This window comes from Lissotriton vulgaris, chromosome 11 (genome assembly GCF_964263255.1).
Source record: "Lissotriton vulgaris chromosome 11, aLisVul1.2, whole genome shotgun sequence".
NCBI classification, from domain to species: domain Eukaryota; kingdom Metazoa; phylum Chordata; class Amphibia; order Caudata; family Salamandridae; genus Lissotriton; species Lissotriton vulgaris.
The window spans coordinates 142,281,116-142,298,436 of NC_141699.1; the positions used below are offsets into that span (position 1 = coordinate 142,281,116).

General features: G+C 42.2%; 1 protein-coding gene across 1 annotated transcript in view; it reads right to left on the reverse strand.

Annotated features, from left to right (window-relative positions):
- Positions 1 to 3,993: 3,993 nt before the first annotated feature.
- The window catches only part of DENR (density regulated re-initiation and release factor), a 61,551-nt gene continuing 48,223 nt past the window's right edge, over positions 3,994 to 17,321 (reverse strand). The window contains exons 5-8 of the mRNA XM_086942946.1: positions 13,348 to 13,431; positions 5,934 to 6,050; positions 4,377 to 4,516; positions 3,994 to 4,286 (exon numbers count right to left, since the gene is read on the reverse strand). Coding sequence (XP_086799072.1) covers positions 4,242 to 4,286; positions 4,377 to 4,516; positions 5,934 to 6,050; positions 13,348 to 13,431 — 386 coding nt within the window. The 3' untranslated portion in view covers positions 3,994 to 4,241. The remainder of the gene's footprint in view (positions 4,287 to 4,376; positions 4,517 to 5,933; positions 6,051 to 13,347; positions 13,432 to 17,321) is intronic.

The window sequence follows — 17,321 nt, forward strand, 5'->3', positions numbered from 1 at the left end:
TTCTTGGAATTCAAGTCGGGCCGAGCATATGGCCCAGTAGATCATGGCAGTTTACTGGAAAATTATGCCAATTCTCTCCAAGTGCCTTCTTCCCATTTATTCTGAGATAGTTGGCAGTCATCATTTATGGATAGCAGCAAGTCAATTTGTCATTTGGACAATAGAGTTTTTGGCTATATCGCAACATAAACGGAGTATCAGCAGCAAACTGGTACCGTGAGTGCAAAAGAATGGACCAGCTCACTAAAAGACTGCACATACAGATTGAATAAAATGGATGAGGCCCATGTGCATCACAGAGGAACGTAAAGGTGGCATGAAGATCTCCTAGTTTGGTCACAGATAAAGGATTCAACTGCAATGCTGAGCCATCTATCCCCACTGCTACAACATTGTTGATCAGGATGGAATGATCTGCATTGTCAAATGGAGAATAGTGAGCGAGTAGCAAGTTTTGCCCGTAGAGTATCATTTCTATCAAAATGGAGCTTTCCCAGCAAATCCACTAGAGCGGAGTCAATGTCTAGGGCGAAGCCTGTGGGTTATTGCTAGTATGGTATGCATAGGGTGATCAAAGCTGTGTCTGCGTGAAGGGGGAACCAAAGAGTAGATCTGTCAATTTTCATGTTCCTTCAACTAGAACTGCTGAATATACACAATCTGTTAGTTGCAAGTTCTAAAACTGTGCTGATTCTTGTAAACAAATACTTTGCATAGCTGTGTAAAGCTGTGCCACCTATCTTCCTATTTTTATTTCTTCTGACCTGCCTTGTGCTTCTTCCCAGCTCACAACGAACTGGACAATCTACGAGCCCCATTGAGGTGCACAAATTAGATCATAGATTTTCAACACAGCAGATGCAGACTGTGCTGACATTGCCTATGGTCCTCCCCAAGTGGCACTGAATACTGTACCACCACCTTTTGGCCCCCCTCTTTTGGTCCCTCCCCTTCTCCTTCTTCCTCTGTTAAGACACTGGGAATCCCCCTCAACCAACAACTCACCCTACACTCTCAGATCAGCACGGTGGTTTCCTCTTGCTTCTTTACTTTGCGCACTATCCGGAAGATCAAGGTTCTTTTCCTTCCCTGCTCTTAACTGATCCTGATGGCTATGGTCCTCTCCCGTTTAGATTACGGGAATGTCCTGTACAACGGTGCCCCTGCGTACGCCATCCGACAGCTCCAATTGGTGCAAAACCAAGCTGCTCGCCTAGCCTATGGCTTACCCAAATCAAACCATATCACTCCCCTCCTAAGATCCCTCCACTGGCTCCCTATCAAACAAAGGGCCCTCTTCAAGATGGGATGCATCACCTTCCAGGCTATCGCAGGAACAGCCCCCGAGTTCATCAAATCCAAAATCAAACCTTATGTCCCCAGCAGACAATTGCGCTCTTCTTCTCTGTCTCTCTTGGTGGTACCCAGGTTCAAGAAGAGCAGAATGGGAGGCTCCAATTTCGCCGTCCTTGCTCCTCAAGTTTGGAACTCTCTTCCTCTCCAAATGAGATCCAATACATCCTACCTGGAGTTCCGCAGTACTCTGAAAACTTTTTTGTTCTCACAGGCTTTTTAACAATCTAAAACTTCTCCCCTTCCAACCCAGGAACCGTTCTCCTCAATAGCGCCATGAAACCGCCTGGTGTACGAGCGCTCTACAAATACCCTTCAAATTCACAAAAGTATACAAGGTGTTGGTACTGGAATGCTAGTTCAGGAATGAAGGCCTTAAAAGACTGTTTGAATGGTAATACTAGCAAATGTGTGCTTTATCACCATGGTTTAGAAACCTACATTTTCTGATCCTGTTAAAACTAATCGGGCAAAGGAGGAAAACCTTCCACTTCCCTAGTGCATATAACTGCAGCTGCGAGGGAAGATGACCTTGTAAAGATCAGTCTTGAACGGAGGACGGAAAAGGTAGCATTAACTAACGCATGCCTCTGCAAAGGGGCCTTGTGTGCATATTTTTGTAGCAAAGCAGGAACCAAGCAAGAGTAACCGCTTCACTCCATAAGACAAAATTGGTGGTAAAGATATAGAAGGTACCAATGCAGGGGTGGGGTTAGACAAATTACTTCGGGGAGATGCTGAATGACTGAGTTCTGGTTGATGTCCTAATTACAGCATGAGTTATGCAGGGAATCTATACATGGTCATATGTGCTTAGTGAACTAAAGCAGTCATACAAGTTGTATTGCTGATAACATTTTAGACATTATGGGTAGGGAATAGACGAATAGGTTAGAGTATGATGAAACAGGATTGGGGTCTAGCCTAAATTTGTCCAAATTTGCTAATTATCTGTTGAGTTGTTTACTAATTATGATGAATCTAATAAACATTTAACAAATGCAACATAAATCAAATATTTGTAAAACACCAATCCTTGTGTACGCATACTGATCAGTGAAGGGGTTGCAGTTTATTATCACCTGCAGGTAAGAGACTATTGGTCAGGTGTGTCTGACTCCTAACACTTCCGAACAGAGCATAATTTACTAGAAGAAGCGCGAGACACAAATCCGTTCTCCTTTTCTCGGAAAACGATACGCTTCGTTTTGGGACTAGGGGGATCTACCAATAATATTGGGGTGAACACTACTGCTGCACAAGATATTTTTCTCCTTGCAGTTAAAGTTTCATCTTCGTGCCAGAAGGATGCAACAGTCTGCATGCTCTATATATCAGGGTTTTACTCCTCAGAGCCTATTACCTGGTGTGTGACTGGCTTTCCCCTAAGCTCAGTCAATCTCCTTCCTTTTCTTGTGTTGTTGGCTGTAGTCTAGCAACATGAACTCTCTAGTTGTACCAGTCTGACTTGGGTAAACATCTAGCAGATTTGATTGCTCAGATGTGTAACTTATAGCACAACTGAGCCACAATACACTTTCCTAGTAAAACAGGAAGAATTTGCTTTTTGATTAAGGCTTATGCTTTCAAAGTGGAATTAATACTTCACATCAGTGCTGCGCAGGACCTTCGCTAATGGTGGTGTTCTCTCAGGCTGGAGCCAGGGTAGATCCCTAGATATACTGTTGCTGAGATCAGTAAGTGAACAGGAAATGTATGAAATTGGGAGGACAAGAGCTGATCCCCAACAGTTGTCATGACCTACACATGAAAAATCTGCCTAGATCTTGGTGCCAGAAAGCTGCTGGTTTTCTTTATCTCTGGCGAGCCTGCAACTATCCCCAGCCACTTAGGTTGTTCATATGTACTCCTTTCCAGTCTTACCGTACTAGAGGTCTCAATACAGCTCTTGCTGCTTGACCTGAGGTTTTCGGATCTAATGGGTTCCACCAGTCCTGCCAGTGCCCTTGGCTACAGACCACCTTGACTGAAATTGATCATCTGAGATATGGGCCCTCGAAAGTTTGATACTCCCAGTAGACTTCACTGTGGCCGTGGACTCGCTGCTAACACTGCTGGATTCCAGAAATCGACTGAATGGTTGTGTTTTTAACTGGACTCCACCCGAAGTGTTTTGACGAAATAAAGTAAAACCTTGAATTGTGCAACGAGATTCAAGCCACCTTCACATTTCAATTTGCTTGATTTTTACAGGCCTCTTGCTTTGGTGGTGGGATTCCTAGACTCAGTTAAATAGGAAACAACTTTACTGGAAACTCAGTAACTGGAGCTTCAGCACACCAAGTGGTACAGTTTACACACAGAGTAGAGGGGTGGCCAAATCACAATAAACTCCCTATAAAGTATCCTCCAGAAAGGCACCAATGTCCTATTGAATGATGCTTGATTTACACCAGAGCAAATGAGAGAAGTCCTGATGACAACCGAAGGGCCATAAACAGTGGTCTACAGGGTAACATTGGTCATAGTGCCCATCTTATTTTAACACCTAAAGAAACTCTATAAAGGCGATCAGTCGGCAAAGTAATTTTAACACACATTTAAGGAAAACAAGTCTTTTAGAAGTTCTAGAAAAAGACCACCAACCATTACACAAACAACCTCAGACAGAGTCATAAGTGACGGCCAGAATTAATAGTTTATTAAACTAAGTAATTACTCCATGCAGTAGCATGATGGGAACCTTAGCAGTAACATTTGGCAGTTAAAAAAAAAAAATCACAAAGAAATCCTTACAGAATAGTGAAAGTGCCAGTGATAAGAACGGTCCACATTTGTGTAGAACGGTAAAAACAAAGTCCCCAAAAGCTTTCCTTGCTTTGGCTGCATTGACTACAACTTTACTTAAATACAGGCACGCTGTTGAATCACTTCTTGACTTCCCCCAGATCTTCAATACTTTCATCGTCCACCTGAAATAAAAATGTAATTTTAAATTAGTAGAAATAATTAATACAGTGTGTGTTAAACAATCAGCTCACCCATACTGGCTCAGTGCTCACCTCTGGCCACTTCTCCTGAATCACATCGATGATGTCATCTGTAAAATCTCCCTGAATGATGATTTCATCTTCACCCGTTACCGAAGCACCGCAGGAGAATTTCTGCGCAAAAAATCTTTGTGCTTCTTTGAGATCAATTTCTGTGAGGATAAAGACTACAATTCAACACAACGCCGAAGATGTAACGTAGCAATGATTGGCAACGCACTATGAAGAACCTTCTCTCAAAGGGCTGCATTCAATAATTCGACAGATTAAAAAGCCCAGTGTATATAAGCGACTGCACATCAAATGTTAAAGAAACAATTTGTCAAAACCGCTTTAATGAGTATTGGCGCGAAATAGTGACCGGTCAAGTCTTTTACATAATAGGAGATACTGGGGCCATTTTACATAAAGTGCCCCAAGGCGTGACAGGTGCAGCACCTATTTATGGCATTAATGAAGGGTATAAAGACACTTCTGCATCCCAATCTAGAATAAGGATCGCACCAGAATACATTTTGCGATTGCACAGTCTGAAGTGGGAATTCACATTCATTCAAATGTGGAATAACATTTGTACTAGTGCCAGACTTCGCATAACAAGACAGGGGCCATCATAAGGCACGCAGATTGTGCACTACGTATGAAGTACACTGCACAGGCTTTTGTTTAGGGGTGTGAGCAAGAGATGGGGTTATGGGAAGGCTGGGTCCACTGGCAGTGGAAACTGCAGTTTCAAACTATGGCTGTCTCTTTCTCTGGTACTCTAACCATAGTACGGATGTATACAGTCAAGAGTTTGCCCCTGTCCTAGAATGAGTGCATTTGTTCTGTTATCAGGCAGAGAGCGGAACAGTGCGTCCAACAGCAAATAATTATCTTCAGATCATGCTAGCAATAAAATGTTACATATATCAACAGTATCCTGCCAGCCACAGGTAAGAGTGCAACAAGCGCGCACTTTGCTTCCAATAAAGCCCACAGCAGAGAACCCAGATTTGATCCAATATGCCATATACTAAGCTTTCTGAAGAGCTGCATGAAACCGAAGAAAGCAAGTGCAATATACTTCATTTGTGGACATTTATTTATTATTTAACTAATAAAGCTGGTTTCCCATAATTCCTATCTAATAAAGTTACAATGTAGGTGTTGGGGCTGCAAAGTTTATTTATTACCCAATAACCTATTCTCCTCAGTTCATTCTCCCCCTTTTTTCCGGTATTTTAAAAGTGCTTCACTAATTGTTGCCTTAATACAATTTTATTTCGAAAATGTAGTGATGTTACTATACAGCGCCCTTCATTACCAGTTGCTGGGTGGAATGTTTATGTGGTTCCCCTGAAGCTTTACATAAAACGAAATAACTTGCATCCGCAACTTGACAGTGCACAGCTAATGCGAGAAGCTTTATTTCTCTATCTTGGGGGATAGCAAAAGGGATTTTCTGAATGCAGTTTCTGGAATATGCAGAATGTCAGCTGAACACGGAGAGGGAATTTGAGCCTTTGATCGTTTCTGAGCTAACTGATTGCAGTGTGGAGTGTCAAATATTGAAACTTGGAAACTTACCAAACGTTGCTAGCCCTCCCACTCTTGTGACGTATTTCTTTTTTGCTCTTGGGATTTTGGCTATTGTAATCTTCTGTGGTACGGTCTTCTTTTTCTGTTTTATCTGACCTCTTCCACCTATGAAAAGACACGAGCATGTATAACGAACTGTGCTTGCTTATGTAAAGTAATTCTTTAAACAGAGCTTTACGAAGAACAAGAAAAGTAATAAACTGCACAACCTTCGATTTTCTGCAGAAAGAGACCAGGCTACAGGTTTGGTGCATTTGATTAGTATTTATTGTAGATTGTTTTAACCACATCTTCTCGAACTGGCAACTGAAGCTGCATTTACTGCAGAAACTGTCAATTAGTCACAATCAATCATTATTGGACCACCAACACTACCTCATCACTGCCTTCCAAGATCAGAGTAAACCAGGCGTGTTTTTTTCCAAACCCCCTTCCATGTCTGACCAAAATATTGTGTTCAGAGCCCGTACGCAGAGATAAACCAGCAGCACCTGATTAAAGAACCAGCCTGGCCACAACTCAAATCTGAGTTACTAATGTCACCGAGTCAACCACTCCTGAGTTACATCCAACAAGATACCCATCGAGTGACCCTGCAATGAAAAGGCAAACACAGTTGCCAACTCCTCGTGCTATTAAAACGGCAGGCCTGACCCAGCGAAGGAGAGTTATGGATTGACTGTCTTGTGGGCAAGATTGATATGTACATTCAAACAATACAGAGAAGGCTCTAACTCTTCTCTGCAAAGGACATACAAAAATTGCCAAAAGAAGTCCTGAAGGGTGGCCTGCTGAGTGAACAATGCCCTGCATTGTGTCAAAGAGGACCAGATAGTCGAAACACAAACCACACCCTCATGAAGGACCATCATTATAGGGTTTTTACCCCCCCCCGAACACCATTCTCCAAAAGAATACCAACCTTCCTAAAGTGTGGTATAATCATTAAAGAGCCTTTAGAAGGAAGAAACTGAAAAGCTCGCTAAACGGGTGGCAAATTTTAGGCAGTGTGGAGCACATGTAATTGATATAGCAGACCAGGCCCTCTTCACCTTAAATCTCCTTTGAACACACAGTCCTAAAATGGCTATTTTCCTTTCTGAAAAATTAATCCAGAATGAGATCTGCAGTTTTGCACCACACAGGGATCAACTGACCGACCAAGCTTCTTTAAACTCTATACGGAAACTATAAGGAGAGAGCGGTGAGAAGGATCTTGCTCAAACAACAAGAAACCAACATCCACAAATAGACAATCCCATCCCACAGTATAGCTGACCAAGCAGCAGAGTGCGTTATGTCGCGCAGGGCGTATGGCCAGCACAGTAAAATCAGCAGAAAGTGCTCCACATGCAGCGCAAGAGGGCACTGCTTTTTTCTGCCGCTCATGTAGATGTTCTCTTCTCAAACGACACCTTCCTCAACCCGAGCAGTAGCAATTAGCGGCAACCGCCCCATTGAGAAATCTCACTGGGATCTGATCTGGAGTAAGACTTTCCTCGCTTGGCAACTTACATTGGCGAGCGAGGAAAAAACTCTGCTCCGCTGAGTTTTTTGGAACTCCGAACATAACACAGAGAGGGAAAACTCCATGAGCCGAGTTTCACGCCCACGCTTAATATTTAACAAATCTTGCAGGATTAAATGCCACATAATTATACATATACATAGAAACCACCCTGGGGATAAAGTAATTCCAGCACAACTGGTTTGGCAAGCTAAAAAGGCTATCATACTACCACAAGAAGCCCTCTCCTAGTTGAAATGGATGAAGGCCAGAAAGGAAATAGTCACTTACTCTGATGAGGTAAGCAACGTCAGAGAAAAGATGTGTAGGTGTACGGGCAAGCAATGACGGAGGGGTGCAGTAGACAGGGGTAAAAAGAGGATAGTAATGATGATGGAGGAGAGGCATGCAACAACCCACTCCTCACCTTATAAAGTGGATTGATGCTGCAGCAAAATTGCTTTACAATGGACACGCATAATCTGTAAGCGGTCAATTAAGTTTACAGCGTTATGGAACAGCGAAAGCTACGACACTGCATAATGCACACCAGACTTGCTGAGGCGACGAAGTGAAGAGCAGTCCAACACAAAATTACCAGTAGAATTTCATCATTGCATAAACTATGGTCCAAACATGAGTGGAGAACTTTAAAAGTAATATTTTTGTTTTCTTGATGTGAGCTGACAAGAACGCTACAGGGATGACTCCTTTCCTCTGTGAGGTCAGGAAGGTCAAAAGGAACCTGTATTTAAACTGATTAAAATTATATGTTTTGCTAATGTTCTTAATAAACTGAGCAGGGTGTTCGGAAATTTGTGACACATGCTTTTATCCAAGATACTATTCCTCCCAAGGATGTTGAACTTTTTTGTGGCTTTGCTCCTAGTGCTACTAGTGGAGCTGATATGGTCTACGGGCAGGTGCTGGGTGGCCTCGCTAAGCTCTATCGCCCGATGCATGAGGGTGGACTTGGTGCCCATAATTGTGAGCTCTACTATGCGGCAGCCGAATTGCAATGGCCAGTGCGATGGCTGGGAACAGCCTCTTGCTCAGAGCGGTAGAAGTCTGGTGCATCTTTTTTTTTTATAACTCTTAATTAGTTACATCACAGTCAAGATCCTACAAGTTAGCAGTCTATTTACAATATATCTTCAGTTTCAATGCACTACATTTAGGCATCATGTGCCCATTCCTTTTATTCCACCTCCTCTCCTCCTCTGACCCGCCTCACACGGAAAGGTCCACTGACCTGTGTTATCAGGGTGCATATTTGTCCCCAATGTGTATTCCATCTATTGCAGATTTGTTCCCATTTTTGAGGGCAGCCTCTGTTCTCAAAGATGGTTATTTCTGCTAGCGTCAACCAATCAATCTTTTTCCCATTCCACCACTGTTGGAGAATATTCTATGCCACATTTCCGGGCTATATTCAGTTTAGCTATAGTGAAACCTAGTGTTGCCCATATTTGTTCTTTTCTGGATAGGTCTGTTTGCCACAAATATTTAAGAGACAATGTTGGGGTGTGTGCTGAAGTTTTTTTCCCTGTGACTATATTTGTGTGGTCATCTCCCGCCAGTAATTCTGGATGACTGGACATTCCCATACTAAATGGAAGAAGGTGACCTGCTGCCTACAGTGTCTGCGACACTTGGAATCTTCCTTCTCTTAGATTTTTTCTAATGTGGTGGAGGAGAGGTATGCTCTATGGGGATTTTGAGTTGAATTAATCTTAGCTTAGAAGAGATGGCTACCTCTATGGGAGGTAGTAATGCTTCTTGCCAGCCTTCTTCCTCAAGCAATTCTATATTCTGCCATTACTGGTGCAGTTTCTGTAAGGGGTCTGGCGTGTTATTAATTAGCTTCTTGTAAGTCGGAGCGATCACCTTATTGTCTATGTGTTAACTCAGTAGCCTGTCTTCCAAGGGCCTCGACTCTGGGAGGTCTGTACCCTGGGGAATGGCCGCCCTCAGGGAATGCCTAATTTGTAAGTATCTATATTTTTCTTGGTCTGTCAACTTGTGTTTTTGTAACTCGGTAAATTGAAGCACAGTGCCCTTTGACCAAAGGTCTCCAACTCTAGAAATGCAATCATGTCCCATTTGTCAAATCGCGGGCATTTAATCAGGTTGCCGAGCTGCTCAGCTTCCCACAATGGTGTGGCTTAGGTCACCCTATTTCGCCATCCAACGATTTTTGTTACTGTATGCCATAGTTTAATCCCCCGTCATACCATCCCTTTTCCAGTTTGAGCATGGCTGTTCGTGGTGGTCCCCCCCCCTCCCAATAGTAGTCTTATCTCGTTGTTGACATATGTAAAATATGTGTCAGTGACAGGTTAGGGGGTGTTTTGCATGATTTATCAAAATCTTGGGAGCGCCAACAATCTGGCGCATCTTTGATGGGTCACACATATAAACTTGGTTGTCATTCCCCGGACTAACATTCCAAACGAGACACACCAGATGAAGACTGAGCGTCACTGCTGGCAAAAATATATCTGCAGTAATGCAGCCTGACCATCATACTCACCATTATTTCCTAATTGGCCAATAGCAGCTCTTCAGGGACTTAACTGACATCATGATACATCAAGCTGGCGAGATGTGGGAATAGAACACATGACCGGCCTTTTCGGGGAGGAGACATTCCCATCTTTCAGGACCTTTTAGACAACTACAACATCCCCGTAAGGCATTTCCTGACGTACAATGCGGCATACCTGGCAGTTACCAATCACTGGGGGCATGGTCGCATTGAACCAACCACGGCGCCACTGCTTCACATGACTTTCACACGAGGGTGTGCTTTGACTTATAAGGACATTCTACACTGCTTTGCTGACACCAAAACAGACCAGACACTAGGGTCCACAATCGCCTGATGCTGGACCCGAGAACGCAATTCACAGAAACTATGGTCTCGGGCTCCACAGCAGATTAGCAGGGTTTCATGCAATCTATGCTTCAGCTTTACACAATTTAACTACCTACATCAAATATACCTCACACCATGACGCATTGCACATTTATATCCAACTACCCCCTCTGTGTGTCCCAGGTGTGGGAGACCAGATACGGGCTTCCTTAATACAGTGTTAGAGTGCCTAGTGATTGAAAGGACCTGGGGTGAGTTTGTGGGGACCACCTTCACATTTGATTGGTTATTTTCTGCCACTCTGGAATTCTGCTTATTGGGCATTTGCCCTAGAAACAAGGGGGATAAGTACCAGCATAGATTTGTCGCCTTGGCTTTTATATTGTTCAAACGGAAAACTGCTAGGTCATGGATTCACAAGCGGCTCCCGATGTGCCATGTAGGTTCCACTCTATAGTGCAATGAACCCTGGCTGTATCAGATGTCCTCAAGGAGGCCAAGAGACGTGGGGGTGATGGGGCTGTGGGAATTATTTGGGATGTATCTATTAGGAACCTGGAAGCGAGAATAGACTTGTGCACTTCTTAATCCGCGATCCCTCATTGTTCACACAGGGCCCTGATAACGCTGTGTCTTCTGGGGCATGCTCTGGTTGGGACATCGAGGACTGTCTTGCCCTGCCCGATGTGTGGGTGGGGAGAAGGATCTGGGCTTCGTCCTTCTACTGGATGTATAAATGTGCCCCATCACAGCATGCCCCCCCCGGTCAAGGTACGTTTACTGAACTACAGCCTTTCCAAGGGTCACTCTTGCCCGACTAAAGGTCCTCCCTACCCCATCAATCCAGTTTATAAATTGATCAATGATTCCCCTTACCCCCAACACATGGTCTCTCAAACTTAACCACCTTCCTAAATTATTGGGCTGAGAGGTGATCAGCCATTTGTCTACCCTGCTGCTTACACAGAGGCAACAACATAGGATAGAATCAACTCGAACTTCGCATACCAGCCTTGCAGGGAGAAATCTTGGATTTTAAACAGACTCCATTCTAACCCTTCTGAAAACACCAGTCCAGAATGGGGGACTATGCACAGCCGTTCAATCCTACAACTGCTAACCTTACATGCAATTGACCACTTAAGCCCCACAAGCGGTCAATAATTACTGGCTATATTTTGGACTGCATGCTCTCTAGCCTTCTTTGTTACATTAAGCAAAATGTGCCTTGCCTGCACATCTTGAGGCATCATGTGAACAGGTGGCTGACTATCTCAGCTAACGTTTTAGAAGCACGTCCATGGCATCTGACTCACCTGGACCTTGTAATAGTGACTTTTCAGAGAAATAATTTTTTTTTTTAAACTTTATTTTCCGTTTTCATCATTACAAAAGAAATATACATGAATGTTCGTACATCAGTCCATAGTCATAGACTGTCTCCTCATTCTAAATTAGCGTCTTATGCATTATGTTAATATACTCTGATAGACACTAGGTAAGAAGACCAATGGCATTAATAATCGCTTGTCACATTATTATCTTTAAACCGACCTCATTCAAAGTTGTAAAAGATTTCCAGCAATTACACTCCCTCCTCCCACCAAACCAACCTGCATCTCAGCTCGGCATGCTTACAATTTTACATTAAAAAAAGAATCAATCCAAATGGTGGGACGTAATCACCCCACACCAGCCAGGACAATGCCCTGCTCCAGCTCCAGCTGGGTTTCTTGTCTAAGGGTCTCGACATACGACTTGTAGGGTCCCCAGATATCAAATAAAAATAAATTAAACTAAGGTTCATTTTACAAAACTACAGGAAACTATAGATGGTAAAGCAAAGTTATTAAGGCTTGTTGTTCATTTCATCCTTTAAGTACTTTATACTGCAATGAAATGCATGATGAAAAGCTGTTCCAAGAAGTTCTACCGCCAAAGGAAGGCATCCTTGGGATGCTCAATGAATCAATGAATTGCCTACTCTCTTCTAAAGAATTTATTTTTCAGGATGGAGCAGAAAAAACAACAACTTCTCCTTGTTAAGATGTGTTCGCAACATTCTCTTCTGATGTTGGTCCCTTGATGGATTTCTGCATACTGAAGGGGGTAGAAATCCTTCTCTCTCCCATCCAGTACAAATGTCACCCAAATGCACAAGACAGTCTCTCTTTCTGCTTTCAAGACTGGTATACCAGGCTACTGTGCCACTTCTTACCCATCTATGGATCTTCAGGGCAATTGTCCAAGAATGATCATTCAGCGCAAGCCACAGGACGCGAGGCAGGGAGTGACTCATTCGCCTTCTTTCAAATAGTCTGCATTACTGAACCCTGTCGGGCCAAGGGTGCTATTAGGGCATGTACTGTACCATTCAAGTTTACAGCATTTATGTTGTATACAATATTGGTTGAGGTGCATCTTCTGACTATGGCTTCCTTGACATGGCAGTGGAGCCGTTTTATTCCTTATTCTAATGTCATATTTCTAGTGCTTGTTGTCTGCTGCCTCAGTGTAGCTTCATCTTCTGTAATAGTGTGGTATCTTGCACCTGGTTTAGATATTGCATAAGTAATGCCCATGGCGTATTTCCCAGATCAACTCCCTTAAAACCTCCTAAAGAGGCTGCCTGTAGTGATCCATGAATCTGGTTAACTGGTTAGGAAGGACTGATACAAATTGGTTTCAACTCATACACTCCATTCAAAAAGGGAAGATGCCTTGATTCTAGGTCTGTGAAGCTTCCTTACATTTATAGATAAATAACTACTAGAAAAGCATTATCAGTCAAAGTGGCCACTACAGCAATTCATGCCATGAGAAGTTCAGATTTTTAAGCATCGCATCACATAAAAAGGATGGCATCATGTTGTTTAGTGTGGTCTAATGCGATTGCGATTGGAAAAGTACTTACTTTTGTGTGCAACGAGGGCCTTCATAAATCCACACATACACTCCAAAAAATAAATGTGTTGTATGCATACTTTTATACATGAATACCCAAGGTTAACAATCACCTCTTTTTTGCTTTTTCTTTTCGTCGTCATCTCCTGCCGTTCCTGGTCCTTCCCCAAAACCAGGATCCTGTTTTGGTGCCGGCCCTTGAAAAGAAGCAACAGTAAGCAAATGTTAAAATATTACTTTGTACTCTTCAGTTAACAAACACTTTAGTCCAAAAGATACCAACAGTGCTCAGTAAAATAGGAGTATTTCTCTAAATAGGTGTGTGTATTTCTCTCAGCATTTAACGGTTTGTTGTTGATGACCCATCGTATAAAATATCAATACTTACAATGAGCTTTGGGTCAGCCCAGTGTGTATCATTTGTTAGCTTTCTTGCCAGTCTCATTTTCTCACTTATTAATGGCTTTCCTTCCTATTCCTGTGGTTGTCCCTCCTTGGAGTAGAGATTCTATGCCATTCTTTTGCCATTTCACATCACATCATGGAATATCTATGGGCCTCATGTATGAACACATTTTCCCATAGACAGAGAATGGGTAAAACCCTTTGATACATCTGGCCCTATATTCTTTTCTTTGAGTAATCCATAGAAGTGCATAGGTGTTCTTGCTCTCTCCCCCCAGGTGCTGTGTTGGGATCTATGCTTCTTGGAATTGTGGGGATGTTGCTAGGAGGTTGGAATGTTGTGATCTGAAAAGGAGACAGTACAGAGGAAGCTGTGGAAGGAGCTGGAGGTCTCTTCACTTCTGACCAATAAAGATCAACTTTAATCATCTACCCTGTATTGAAGTCATCTTTACATTGGCGACGAGGGGACCCTACACTCTGGCAGGGGCAGAGACTGAGACTTGACCTCCACCCCTGGATGATACTACTACTGGAATTGACTGTAGTATACAATTTACTCCTCCAACTCGTTTCCTATTTTTCTTTCTAAAGGCAGCTGCAACCTGGTGGTATGTACATTTTATTTCAAGTGCTTCTCTGTATCTGAATCCTGGAGAAGATAAAACTACATTGAAATTTCCGATTCTTTGCCTGCTATTTAGCTACCAATGCGACTGGAATTTACTGTGTTTTCTTTGCCGCCTTTGCGCTTTACTCTTTAGCATTTCTAAAGGTTCCTGTGTAAAATTGCTCTCGCTGGGTAAATTGCGCTACATTTTACAATCCCCTTTCAATGCGCAAGTCAGCTGCATCGTTTAAAAAATAGCCTTCTACCTCATTTCCTCGTGCCTGGATTACTGGAGTTTTGAAACCGCCGCCGCGTAGACTTTCGACATCATCGGCTGGAACTATGGCTCTTTGCTCGCGTACGCTGCGTGATGTTAAAAGCGTCACTTACGTGATCCAACGTAGCGGCCATTTTAGTTATCCCGAAGGCGTCATTTGCATAATTCAACGTGGCGGCCATCTTTGTTATGATCATTTGCCGATTTTGAAGTTCTTTTCGAAAGCGTTATCATCGCAATGTCATTTAACTAGTGGATACTTCGGATTCATCTCGCGCAAGGAAGATACTACAAGGAGGATACTTCAGATTCATCTCTCGCACGGAGGATACTGCAAAGACTGATTTGGAATATCCATTTCACCTCTTACTTAAGTACATTTTGCATAAGAGCGTTTTGTCTATACATAGATATAGATATATTAATTTTGACTATACTACAATTGTTATTTTTGTTTGCTATTAGTTATTATTGTTTATAATGGGTGATCAGACCTTTTCTACTCCTCCTTCTTTCCTACCCACTCCTGGCGAACCTGCAATACCTTGGAAAGAATGGAAAAAGTGGTTCCTAACTTACATTTTAGCATCTGGTGCAGACAAATATGGTCCTGTTCGCAGACAAGCCATTCTACTTCATAATTTGGGAGTAGAAGGTAGAAGGTTATACGAGGATCTGCCTGAAATATCTTTAGGTGTGGGAGATGGTCAAGCTGCTAATGTTTATGAAATGAGTATGTTAATGCTAGAGAAAAGGTTTATAACAAAAATCAATACTCTTTTAGAGAGGCATAAGTTTTTCTGTTGTGCTCAGAAGATTGATGAAGATATTGCAACCTATGTAGCAGCCTTGCGGGGATTATCACTTAATTGTCAATTTAAAGATTTAACAGATTCCCTAATTCGTGATCAGATCGTCAGGTGCACCAACAATAAAAGAGTGCGAGAGAAATTACTTATTAGGGATTCTAATTTAGAAGAGGCTATTGAGATTGTTAAAGGTATAGAAAATACTGACCTATGGATAAAAGATGGATAAATGCTCTGGTTCTATAGTACCAAAAGACAGTGTAGTAAAAGAAACAGGGTCTAGTGTAAAGTGTTCTCAGACACAAGCTTTTGTTGAAGAAACAAAAGCTGTTAAAAATATTGGGAAGTTAGACTCCAAGACCTTTAATAAGCCATCAAATTATCGTCCTCCTATTTTTGTGCAACAAAATAACTCCCGCCTTGTGAAATGTTATAGGTGTGGTTCTCCTGGGCACATTGCATCAAGTCCTCATTGTACAGCTAGAAATGCCATTTGCAGAGGATGTGGGAAAAGGGGTCATGTGGTTAAGGCTTGCAATGCTAAGACACAATATGTTAATGAGATTGATGATTCTTGCGAAAATGTTGAAAATGTATTGTGTGTGGATGGACTAATTTTGAGTGAGGATTGTCTTTGCACACAGAAACCTGTATGTCTTGTTGATGTGGCTACAGAGAGCACTGATAAGCTTGAGAAGCCGCATTGCTTAATCAATTTTGACTCTAGAGATCCTAAACATCCTCGAACTAGAAATGTTAACATGTTAGTAGATTCTGGGAGTTTATATACTTTATTGTCCAAGGATGTGTATGTTGAAATTTGGGAGGGTGATGTGGATATTAATTCTTGGAGTGCTCCAGATATAAGAGCTGTAGGATATGGTGGCAAGACTATGGACATCTTAGGACTCAAGTGGATGGTAATTACTTTTCAAAGTAGAAAAGTTTTTGGAGAGTGTACCTTACTAAGCAAGGGTCTAATTTGCTTGGCTGGCGTCACCAGAAAGATCTAGGAATTGTGCTAAATCCCAATGCTGCTGAACCTGTCTCTTCATTTTCTGTTCTTAGTATTGATACTTTTGAAACAGATGTTATGAAGAAATTCCCTAATGTTTTTTCAGAGAAGTTAGGAAAGAAAGCTGAAGGGGTTTTCTCATAAGATCATTCTTAAAAAAGATGCAGTGCCAGTAGTTCATAAAGTAAGGAATTTACCACACTTGATGAGAGAACCCCTGAAATTAGAATTAGATAAGCTGTTAGATCTGAAGATCATAGAGCCGATTGAGGCATCTGAATGGCTCGCCCCCATTGTAGTCGCGCCCAAGGATGGTGGAACCAAAATTCGTCTCTGTGTGGACTTGCGCAACTTAAATAAAAATATATGGGTTGATAGACAGCCTTTACCCAATATTTCTGAGATGTTAAGTGCGATGGGTGGTGGTGTGGTTTTTAGTGTCATTGACATGTCTGCAGCCTACCACCAAATTGATTTAGATGAGAAATCTAGACACCTTACCTCGTTTGTAACACCGCTAGGGGTATTTCGCTATTGCAGGATGCCTTTTGGTTTAGCGTCAGCTTCTGCGGTGTTTCAAAGAGTGATGGAAAAGGTTTTAGAAGGTATTGACAATGTTCTATGTTTTCAGGATGACGTATTGGTAGTTGCGAAAGATTGTCAACATCATGATAAGATTTTAACAGAAGTGTTGGAACGCATGGAAGTTAATGGCTTGACCATAAAAAAAGAAAAATGTCAATTGAAGAGAGATTGTGTAACATATCTTGGTCATGAAATATCTGCTTTAGGTATTAAACCAAAAAAAAGTATAATTTCTGCAATTAATGATGCTCCTACGCCAACAACTAAAGATCAGCTACGGTCCTTTTTAGGATTAGCTGAATATTGTTCTAAGTTTATTAAAAGTTTTTCGGATGTAGTTGAGCCTTTAAGGCGATTAATGAAGAATGGTGTGGTTTTTTAATGGA